The sequence below is a fragment of the Onychomys torridus genome, chromosome 12 (assembly GCF_903995425.1).
Source record: "Onychomys torridus chromosome 12, mOncTor1.1, whole genome shotgun sequence".
NCBI classification, from domain to species: Eukaryota; Metazoa; Chordata; class Mammalia; order Rodentia; family Cricetidae; genus Onychomys; species Onychomys torridus.
In genome coordinates, this window is record NC_050454.1 from 1,071,364 (window position 1) to 1,083,108 (window position 11,745).

Genomic DNA, 11,745 nt, shown 5'->3' on the forward strand with positions numbered 1-11,745 from the left:
TTGTTTTCTCCATCTATGGTGATTGAAAGTTTTGCTGGGTATAGTAGTCTGGGATGTCATCTCTTGCCTCTTAAATCTCCAGGATATCTGTCCAGGACCTTCTGGTTTGTAGAGTCTCCATTAGAAGTGGGATATAATTCTCATAGGTCTGCCTTTATGTGTTACTTACTGTTTTCCCTTGCAGCTCTTTTTTCTTTTTTTGAGACAAGGTTTCTTTCTGTAACTCTGGCTGTCCTGGATCTTGCTCTGTACACCAGGCTGGCCTTGAACTCAGAGAGCTACCTGACTCTGCTTCTTGAGTGCTGGGATTAAAGGCATATGCTTTTAATCACCACCCTGTTTATTATTCTTTCTTTCTTCTGAATGTTTAATGTTTTATTATGTGGTGAGGGGACTTTCTTTACTGTTACACAATCTATTTGGTGTTCTGTATCCTTTTTCCCCTATAGGCATTTCATTGTTTATGTTTGGAAAATTTTTTTCTATGATTTTGTTGAAAGTATTTTCTGGGTCTTTAAACTGGGATTCTTCTATTTCTTTGTTCTTTTTTTCTTCTTCTTCTTCTTCTTTTTTTTTTTTTTTCTCTGAGACAGGGTTTCTCTGTGTAGTTTTGGTGCCTGTCCTGGAACTCACTCTGTAGATCAGGCTGGCCTTGAACTCACAGAGATCTACCTAACTCTGCCTCCTGAGTGCTGGGATTAAAGGTGTGCACTACCACACTGCCTGGCTTTTTCTGTTTTTAGGTTTTGTATTTTTAGTGTCCCAGATTTCCTGGATTTTTTTGTGTCAGGAATCTTTTTTAGAATTAACATTTTTTTTTAACCAGTGTTTGTATTTCTTCTATTGTATCTTCAATGCTTGATACTCTTTCTTCCATCTCTTGTATTCTGTTGGTGATACTTGCATCTGTAATTCCTGTTTGCTTACCCAGATTTTCCATTTCCAGAATTCCCTGTTTGTGTTTTCTTTATTGCTTTTATTTCCACTTGAACAGTTTTATTCATTTCCTTCAATTGTTGGTTTTTGGTTTTTTTTTTTAATTTCTTTAAGGGATTTATTCATTTCCTCTTTTTTTTTTTTTTTTGTCTTTATCCTCAATTTCTTTAAGAGATTTATTCATTTCTTCTTTAAGGACCTTTATCATGTTCAGAAGGTTGTTTTCTTGTGCTTCAGCTGTGCTGGAGTAATCAGGACTTGCTGTTGTTGGACGACTCGGTCCTGGTGGTGACACACTGCCCTGGCTGTTGTTGATTGTGTTCTTACACTGGTGTCTTGGCGTCTGGGCTCGGTGACAAGAGGTCTGGGTGCTGAGTTCTGAGTTTGTATTGTTGGAAGGGTGATTTGTTGCTTGGTTTCTCTCTCTCTCTCTTTCTCCCTCTCTCCCTCTCTCCTTCTCTCTCCCTGTGTGTGTGTGTGTGTGTGTGTGTGTGTGTGTGTGTGTGTGTGAGAGAGAGAGAGAGAGAGAGAGAGAGAGAGAGAGAGAGACATTATTCTTTTTGTTTGTTTTGTTTTATTTTTTGTTTTTGTTTTTCGAGACAGGATTTCTCTGTGTAGCTTTTGGAGCCTGGAACTCACTTTGTAGACTAGGCTGGCCTCAAACTCACAGTGATTCACTTGCCTCTGTCTCCTGAGTGCTAGGATTAAAGGCATGGGCCACCACTGGCCTGGCTAATTATTCTTTAACAATAAAAAATCGGCAGTCACATATCAGGGTAAGAACCTGGAAGATCAAAGAAGCCACAGAGTAGCCCCCGTGAGAAAAGCAAGCCAACAGGAAGTGGGAGCAGGCTATAAAATCTTAAAGTACACTTCCTGCCCACTTCCTCCAGCAACTTCCACCTTCTTAAGGTTCCACAGCCTTCATAAACAGAGCCACCAGGTGGGAGCCAAGTGTTTGAGCATGTGAGTCTGTGGGAGGCGTTTCATATTCAAACCACAACAGTGACTTTAATTAGGAGATAGACAAGTTTAAGGGCTGGGATGTGGCTCAGGGGGAGAGAGCATGCATAATGTAGGCAAGATCCAATTCCCAGAACAGCGGAATGGATTTGCTGGTCACGATGGCTAATGCCTGTAGTCCCAGCGCTTGGGAGACTGAGGCTGGAGTGAGTGTTGCTGTCAGCTTTGACTATGTATCAAGCCACTGTCGGGGGGGGGGGTGCTCTTTTACCCCCCCCCCCCCCTTTTCAGCATCCAGATTAACAGAAAATTCTATCTCATGGTGAAATGAAGTTAATTGTTTTAGGGGAATTTGAGATTTATTTTTCCTGTGTGAATATGTGTGTGTGTGTGTGTGCATACCCACAGAAGTCAGATGTGAGTGTGATCCCTTGGAGCTGGACTTGCATGTGTTTGTGAGCCACCTGATGTAGGGACTGGACTGAATTCTGGTCCGCTGATAGAGGGTAGGTTTCCTTAGTCACTGCGCTGTCTCTCCAGCCTTCTAGGTAAATGATTTAAGAGGAGTAACACTGCTCATTTCGCCTGTGAGCATGATGCAAAGACCCTAGCCAGGAAACCCCAGCCACCTGAGTTTGCTCCTAGAACCCTGTAATGGGGAAGGAAAGGATTGGCTCCACTGAATTCTTTCTGTGGCGCACACAACAGTTGTTTATAGGAGTAATGTGAGTCAGTTAAACATGGTAATCATTTCTTACTGATAAACTTCTAATTTACTAAAGTAAATAGATTGCGATTTCTTTACAGAAAGTTCCTAATATCCAGTGTGCAAAACAATGACTGCTTTATCTCTCCATTCACTCATCAGGCATTGATAATACTTGGAATTTACAAAATGCTACTTCCCTACACATTGCAATTTAAAGTGCCACAATGTGCAATATTATACTTACTGAGAGATCTCAGATGATCTGATCATGAGAAGTTGCAGTCACTGGGCAGGAGGTAATGGTCCAAGGGAAGAATCTCACCACTTTCACAGAAATCCTACTGTGTGCTTCTCAAGTGTCTTGTTAAAAGTAGATAGGCTCTGTTTTGTGAAATCTAAGGTTTTGTTACTGAAGCAGACACTGGCAGTGGTGTGTAGTCTGATTCCCGTCGTTTTGACTATACCAGGAAGGGCACTGTGAGACATCTCTCCAGGTAGTTTTCCTAAAGCAGGTCTTCCTTTATTAACTACAAATTGGTGATTTAAAAATCACTTTATTTGCTGGTTATGGTGACACACACCTTTAATCCTAACATTCAAGAGGCGGAGGCAGGTGGACCTCTTGAGTTTGAGGCCAGCCTGGTCTACAGAGCAAGTTCCAGGACAGTCAGAGCTATGTAGAAACCCTGTCTCAAAACAAAACAAAACAAAAAGCTGGAGAAATCATTTGCTCTGATTAAGCATGTGATGTATACAAGTTGGTTATTACACTTAAAAATTTACATGCATGTCTGTCTTATTAGGATCTGAGCTTCCTTCCTTTTTTTTTTTCCTATTATTTTAGATAGAGTTTTATGACCCACTTGCTTCTCTCCCCCAACTGCGGAGGTGACAGGCTGCACTGCTGTGCCTGGTCTGTGTGGTGCTGGGGCTCAAGCCCAGGGTTTCATGCATGCCAAGCAAGCACTGTACCCAAAGAGCCCTGGATTCAGGCATCTTTTTAGTTTTTGAGACATAGATTCACTGTGTGGTTGTAACTAGCCTAGAACTCAGAGTTCCACCAGCCTCTGCCTCTGGGGTGCTAGAATTAAAGACCACCCAGCCTTGACTTTGAGCTTCTTGATGTTTGGGACCTCTTACTAATAGTAGCAATCCCAGAGTCTGACATGATTCCTAGAACTTGTCAATACTCAGTTCATGTTTGATGCAGAATGAGTTACTGAGGACGTGGGGTGGGTCATTCCATTGTAAGTAACTCTGCTTGCCCGGAATTTTTAAATTACACGGAGTAGAAACCTAAACTTCCATGAGTTCTTTTTTCAGGGGTAGCGCTGATACAGGGTCTTACTATGTAGACCAAATTGGCCTCTCATGGGAAGCAGTCCTCTTGTCTCAACCTTCCAGTGCTGGGACTGCAGGTGTGCATGTCTCACTGCTGAAAAGTCTTCTTCCGTGCCTTTGTAGGACATACTGCTTCCTCTCTAGCAGATCTCAGATATTTGAGGAAGGTTCCTGAGTCTCTTCTGTGACCTCCAGGATACACTTATTTCAGATGTCATTTGTACGACTGCGTTGTGCCCCTGTCACTAGGCTGTGGCCCTGACACACTCCAGCCTAGCTGTCATTTTTTCGACTGTGTTGTGCCCCCTGTCACTAGACTATGGCCCTGACACACTCCAGCATATCTGTATCCTCTTAAAATATTCTTCTGAGACCTAACATACCATTCCGGATATGGTATTGTGTAAAGCAGGGTAAAAAGAGTTAGCCTGTGTTTTGAGCTTAGTATGTTCTCTATGGGACTTCAAAGCTTGATGGTGCCTGATTTCAGGATTACCTTCATGTATATTAATTTCATATAATTTGATGCAGCTACTGGGGAACTTTAATTTTTTTTTTTTTTTAAAGCAAAGTACAGGGTTGGGGATTTAGCTCAGTGGTAGAGTGCTTGCCTAGCAAGCACAAGGCCCTGGTTTCGATCCTCAGCTTAAAAAAAAAATCAAAGTACAAATATATTTCTCATGATCACTGAATCTCCTCATCATTGTATGTTACCTGATGAAGAATACAGGTATTTTCCTCTGTAGAAACCGTCTTTTTCATCCTTGGTTTACTTACCATGGCCACCCTTGGACCTGATAAAGAATACAGGTATTTTCTTCTGTAGAAACCGTCTTTTTCATCCTTGGTTTACTTACCATGGCCACCCTTGGACCTGATGAAGAATACAGGTATTTTCTTCTGTAGAAGCCGTCTTCTCATCCTTGGTTTACTTACCATGACCACCCTTGGCTTACTTCCTAAGAGCTGGGACAGTAAAGGTTACTCATCAGCCAGTCGCTAAGTATGTGCTGGACTCTGAACTTTGTGCGGAGATGACCAAAAAAAAAAAAAAAAAATGCACACTGTCCCTGTCTTTGGGGAGTTACGTGGACTGCCCCTAGCCTTGGTGCATGTGAGACTAAAGTGGGCTAGTATGGCCCCAGCCTGACAGCAGTGTACTGTGTTCTTGTGCATCGGAGGAGGACTGGGTAGTGACATCAGCCACCATGGGCATCTGCACTAGCATGGTGGTGAGAACATGGGCTCTGTAGCTTAGGGCTTGAGTTTGAATCCTGCTTTTACTTCTTGCTGCTATGTGGCCTTGCAAGTTAGTTATGCAGTTGAACTGTGCCTGATGAGGTTGTAAACATTGGCTAACTTAATAGATCAAAAGGTTTAGAATAGCATTTGTGTTGTGGAAATACTCTGAACGTTTGCCACTATCTCCATGGAAATCAGAAATGTCCACCCTGGGAAGAGCTTGGAGAAACTTTTTAGTCCTTTTGAAGGTCTTCCATGTAGAGGAATGATCTATTTATTCTTTGTGATTCCATATCTAGAACTTCAGTGCAGCAGGTAGACCTAGCTGGCATTGAACTAACAATCCTCTGCCTCCCCAGTGCCTCTCCAGTGCCTCCCCAGTGCATCATTTACAGGTATGAGCCATACCCAGGTGAAACCTTCAATAAGAGTGCATTCTGAGTCACTAGAAAACAGACTGGCTGGCCACTGCTTGTGACTTTTTTCTGGTCATTGATATGTTTCAACAGAATGACTGTAAACCTGTAGTGCCTGGAGGTGACTGCAGCTGAGAGAACAGATGTAAGGCAGAGACAAAACCAGGCTCAGAGCGTTGTCTGTGTGTATGTCAGCTTTGCCCCTAGAGGTTCTGCTGGTTTTGGCAAACACCATCCAAGCCTAGTGGATGGCTAGCTGTGCTGTCGTCCAGCACAGGGAGCAGCTACATAGTAGCTTGCTACAAAGTGGAATTACTCTGACTCAGAGTAACTGACCTCACTGTATTAGGATCAGTTATTTTCTCTACTTTTCAGGCTGCTCTTAAATTCAGAATATTTCCTGTCTCAGACTCAGTTTCTGGGTCTGCTTATTAATTCTTGTGTTAGGCTCCTCTCAGGCTATGTTCTGAGACTCTGACCTAACTGAATTGTGTCTCAGTTTTCCAAAAGCACATCCCAGGGGTGTGCCTTTTCCTGCCCAATCTCAGCACCTTGTTACACTAAATCTAACTCAAAGATTCACAGACATTTTCAGTTTTCCTGCCTATTAACTTACGCTATATAGCCTGAGTACTTCAAGATCTCTCAATTAAGTTTCTAAATATTTTTATTATGGAAAATTTCACACATACACAAAAGCAGAGTATGACGAGCCTTCACATACCCAAAGTGATTAGTAACAGTTTTCCAATCTCCTCCATTTATTTCCCTTTTTCCTTTCTTCATAAATTATATTGTGACTGAATATTCTTTAGTCCAGTTAGCATTCAAATACACACTCCTGCATTCTGAGATCACAGCTGCTATGTAGGGAAGATGATATTGTGAGCAATTTGCTTTCTTTTTATGAAGTCCTTTTAGCAGTTAGCACCAATTAAATAATTAAGTGATAGATTGAACACTATTATGATTTATTTTGGTTTGGGATGTACATCTCGCCTCCTGTGCCTGTTTCTGACTCTGTAGTGTGACATTTTTACTCTAGTTCCACTTAAGAAAATGACTTTGGATCATGCAGTCTGTACCTCTTAGCTGAAATCATTCAGTAATGTAGACTTGAATTACAGTGTTATTATTTAGCGTGTGTGTGTGTGTGTGTGTGTGTGTGTGTGTGTGTGTGTGTGTGTAACTCAGCATTGATTTAGTACCTAACTCACAAAGAAACCTAGCTAAGTTTCTGTTTTGTCTCTTAGAAAAGCTCTTTTGGAATGCGAGTGTAAACATAGGTGAATCTGTAAAATTTCTGCTTTTCTCTAGAGAGCCTCCCTTTCATCTGACTCGAAGAGGCTGGGGTGAGTTTCCCGTGAGAGTGCAAGTTCACTTTAAGGACAGCCAGAACAAGCGGATAGATATCATACACAATCTGAAGGTACTGCGGCGGAGCATTGCTCCCTGGAAATTCACACGTGTCTGTATTCTTCACCTGCTTAGAGTAGTAGCGTTTATTTCCTGAGGGCTGTGGAAGCAGGGTAACCCCTGAGCATATGATGCTCACCCTTCCAGCGCTTTCTCCTCAAAGCTGGGGAGGCAGTTACTTCATAAGGTGTATACTCTTCAAAAAGGTGAACTAACACTGAGGAAACAAGACTTCACTCCTTCCTTCCTTCAACAGGGTTTCTCTGTAGCTCTAACTGTCCTGGAACTTACTTGAACTCACAGAGATCCGCCTGCCTCTGCTTCCTGAGTGCTGGGATTAAAGGCGCATGCCACCACCACCTAGCAAGACTTCAGTTAATGTGATGCTCGAGACCCTGTTAGTCTAGTCTTTATTTTTGTATGTGAGGCAAATACTTTGTGATGTTCAATCCGTAACACTGCAGATATAAGCATTACACAAAATACATAAAGATTAAGAGAAGTGAACATGTTTGGACAAAAATTAATAAGGTTATAATAGTTTTGAATTGAATATCCTTCACTGGTCTACACATGTGGCTAATTATACAGCCATTATAATTAATAAATTTTTGAATATTTCCTATACAAGGAGAAAACTACCTTTATAGTACATGCAAAGCAGAACATAAAAAACTTGCATGCAGTAAAGGCTGAGCCATCTACAAGCCCTAGCTAGATTAAATCCCCAGCATCAATTAAAAATAAGTAAAAATTTTTAGAGTTATGATGTTAGCGGGGAGAGCACTTGTCCATTATGTGCAAGAAATGCTTAGCACCACATATAAAAAGAAGGATCATCCATGATTTTTTAAATGTTTTAAAAAAAAAAAGTTAGATTAGTTGGAATGACATCATGGCTGGTTTTTCCACTCCTTTTTGTTTTGTGTTTTGTTTTTATCTTTAAACATTTCCTTGGCAATTTTATGTAACTATTACAGTTGGAAGACAGATCGTTTTGAAGTTCCTCTTGGCAGCTGGGTACGGTAGCGCTAGGGAGACAGGCAGGCAGATCTCTGTGTGGGGCAGCCTGCTCTATTGAATGAGTTCCAGGACAGCTAGGAATGCTGTTACACAGAGAATCCTGTCTCGAAATCAATCAATCAACCAGTTAAATAAATAATAAGGAATATCCCTCTTACCCCAAGTCACCCTTCCTACTACTATCCGTGGTTCCCAAAAGGGAACTAATAAAATTGAATGTATCAGTGGAGTTTTCTTTTTCATTACCTTTGTTGTGTGCATGGACCTCTCTCACCCGAGACCTGTTGGAACTTCCCTTCATTGAGGCTGGACAGCACCGTTTGTTTCTCTGAGGTTAGAGAAGAATGGAAGGCAGTGTTAAGAGCATGAGGCTGCTTGGACCAGAAGGGCAGGCATCTCCCCTTACCGTTTCTTGGGGAAAGGTCTAAAAGAGTTTTTGCTCTTTTTAAACATACCCATTTTTATTTTGCACGTACGAGTGTTTTGTCTGCTTGAATGTATATCTACCACATGCTTGCCTGCTGTCCACAGAGACCAGAGAGGGCATCAGATCCCCTGAAACTGGAGTCACAGAGTCCTCTACAGGAGCAGCCAGTACTCTTGACCATTGAGCTGTCTCTACAGCCCCAGTCTTTGCTTTCTTTTGGTCACTGCACATACTGTTTTATTTGAGAGTGGACCCAGCCCTAATTTATCAAATAAAGGGCTTGTTTACATAGTTCTTACCTATTACTTTTTTTTTTCAGTTCTCAGTGGAAGATTATTTGCGACACAATGTTTTGGTTGTTTTGTTTGTTCATGGCTGAAACAAATTGTCACTGTGTAGATCAGACTGGCCTATAACTCACAGAAATAACTGTCTACCTCTACCTCTGAGTGCTGGGATAAAGGGTTTATACCACCATATCCCATCATAAAACACAGTACTTTAAAATGATAGTAAAGTACATAAAAATGATTATTTTTAATGATGTTTATGTATGTATGTATGTATGTGCAGAGGTGCCTCACCTATTTCTGTTTAGCTTTTGATTTTTTTTTTTTTTTGGCCTAGCTTACTGTTTTTCCTTTTAGTCTCACTGTACAGTGTTTGTACTGATAAAGTGTTAAAAAAATTTTTATTGTGGGGATATAAGTTGAAATGCTACAATAATAAGAATTTCAGTTTAATTATAATTGAATTGTAATATTAACTTTTGTTAGTAACATTATCCTTTCTGTTCCTTGCTTTAAAAATAAATCTTTTGTGGTGCTATTGTATTTGAAGTATTTAATGTTGACTGTGTCACTCCAATTTTCATTCATAATTTTCAGTCGTGCATTGTAACTACACAACCATGTAGTTGCATCATGGCATTGCATGTGCATTTCTGTGGCCTGTCATTTGAAATATTTCATACAACTTTTATAAACGGACATTAGTGCCACATAATACCTTAAGAATGGACATGGTGTGATTTAGTAAAGCATTCTTTATTGGTCTGTGATTATAGATAAGGCTGGGAATTTGGCTTTTCTCAGATTTCCCCAGAATATTGAGGATCGGATTGCAGTGAAGTGGTGTTAGGTAAATCTGTAACCTGGGTCAGGCTCATGAGCAGAGTGAAATCTGACGTGTCCCTTTGTCTTTGACTAGCTGGATAGGACCTACACTGGCTTACAGACCCTGGGTGCGGAGACGGTAGGTACCTCCTTCAGCCTTGTGTGCGGGGGAGGTGGGGGGGAGGGTGTGTGTGCGTGTTCGTGTTCGTGTGTGTGTGAGTGTGTGTGTGTGTGTGTGTGTAATACAGGATCTCATCTGGTGGCCTAGGCTCACCTTAAATACAAACTTCCTACCTCAGCCTCTAGAGTGCTAAGATTACAGGTATTTGCCACCACCCCCCCCAGCTAAATATTATTTTTATTTTATTTAACAGGAAAAGAATGAATATTGGTCATTTTTTAAGTCCTTGGATTTTGCTGCCACCCCACCCATTATTTTTTTCTTTTTTTCTAATTGTGGTTTAAAACATGACAAAACTTTTTAAGATCTGAACCATTTTAGCATATAGCTTAATGACATAAAAATATGTTCAGGGTGAGACCAGCTGTTTCTGAACTTTGCTCATCTTACAAGTTCATAGCTGTTAAGTTACACGACTTGACTCTGTCTCTGTGAACTTGTCTCCTTCACATAATTAGAATCATAGAGCATTTGGCCTCCTGTAACTGCCTTATTTTGTTCATGTAGTATCCTCAGGGTTCATCCATGTTGTAGAATCTATCCCTTCTTTTTTAAATTTATTTATTTATTTATTTGTATGAGTGTTTTACCTGCATATATGGATATCCACTGCTTGTGTGCCTAGTGGCCATGGAAGTCAGGAAAGTATGTCAGATCCCCTGAGCTAGAGTTAAAGGTAGTTGTGAGTCACCATGTGGGTGCTGGGAGCTGAACCCAGGTCCTCTGCAATAGTGACAAGTGCTCTTTTGTTTATTTATTTAATATTTACTTTTAATTGTGTATATATATTTGTATCTGAGTGTATGCCACATGTGTGTGGGTGTGCCCAAAGGGACCAGATTTCAGCTCTTGGAGCTGAAGTTAATGGGCACTGGGAATCGAACTCGGGTCCTCTAGAAGAGTAAATACATGTTGTAAGCCACTGAGCCATCTTTCCAGCCCCTAAAGAGTTTAAAATTTTTATTTGTATATGTGCGTGTTTTGCCTTCACATATATGTACCATGTGTGTACAATGCCCACAAAGGCCAGAAAAGGGCATCAGATCCCTTGGAACTGGACTTACACACAGTAGTTAACTCACATGTTGAGAGCTGGGAATTGATCAGCCAGCTAAATCTTAACTGTTTAGAGAAGTGGACTTTATGATACCAGAAGATATTTATTAAGTACCTTCTGTATGCTTTCACTGGTCCAAATGTTAGGAGTAAAGAGATGATTTATTTTTTATTTATTTATTTATTTATTTATTTATTTATTTAATTTTTTTTTTGGTTTTTCAAGACAGGGTTTTCTGTGTAGTCTTGGTGCCTGTCCTGGATCTCACTCTATAGACCAGGCTGGCCTTGAACTCATAGAGATCCACTTGGCTCTACCTCTCAAGTGCTGGGGTTAAAGGCATGCGCCACCACTACCTGAGTAAGATAATTTTTATTCTTGATGTTTTTGAGCATAAGGACAGCAGTCTAGTCTGCTTTCTGTTGCTCTGCTAAGACCATGACCAAAGTGACATGGGGAGGGTAGGACTGACCTCATCTTACAGCCCCCAGATCCTAACCCACCCATGAAGAAAGTCAGGGCAGGAATTCAAGCAGGGTCCATGGAGGAATGCTGCTAATTGGCTTGTTCAGCCTGTTTTCTTACGTAACTCAGAACTACCAGCCCAGGGGTGGTACTGCCCACAGTGGGCTGGACCCTCTCACATCAATTATTAATCAAGAAAATGCTCTACAGGCTTGTCCACAGGCCAATCTGATGGAGACATTTTCTCAGTTGTGGTTCTTCTTCCCAAACGACCCTGGATGGTGTCAGGTACTAACCAGCGTGGACAGTAACCACTAAACACAGAGGCATAAGACAATTTCAACTACAGATGAGTGCAGTGAAGAAGAGTGGCTGGTGAATGGGGTCTTACGTTAAGTCACAGAGGATAGGAAAGGTCTTCCTGGGAAAGGAGATATTTGACATGTACTGGTGG

At 41.2% G+C, this 11,745-nt stretch overlaps 1 protein-coding gene across 1 annotated transcript in view; it reads left to right on the forward strand.

Annotated features, from left to right (window-relative positions):
* Yeats2 (YEATS domain containing 2) overlaps positions 1-11,745 on the forward strand; it is a 93,335-nt gene that overhangs the window by 20,714 nt on the left and 60,876 nt on the right. Inside the window, exons 8-9 of the mRNA XM_036204055.1 lie at positions 6,925-7,036; positions 9,683-9,727. Coding sequence (XP_036059948.1) covers positions 6,925-7,036; positions 9,683-9,727 — 157 coding nt within the window. The remainder of the gene's footprint in view (positions 1-6,924; positions 7,037-9,682; positions 9,728-11,745) is intronic.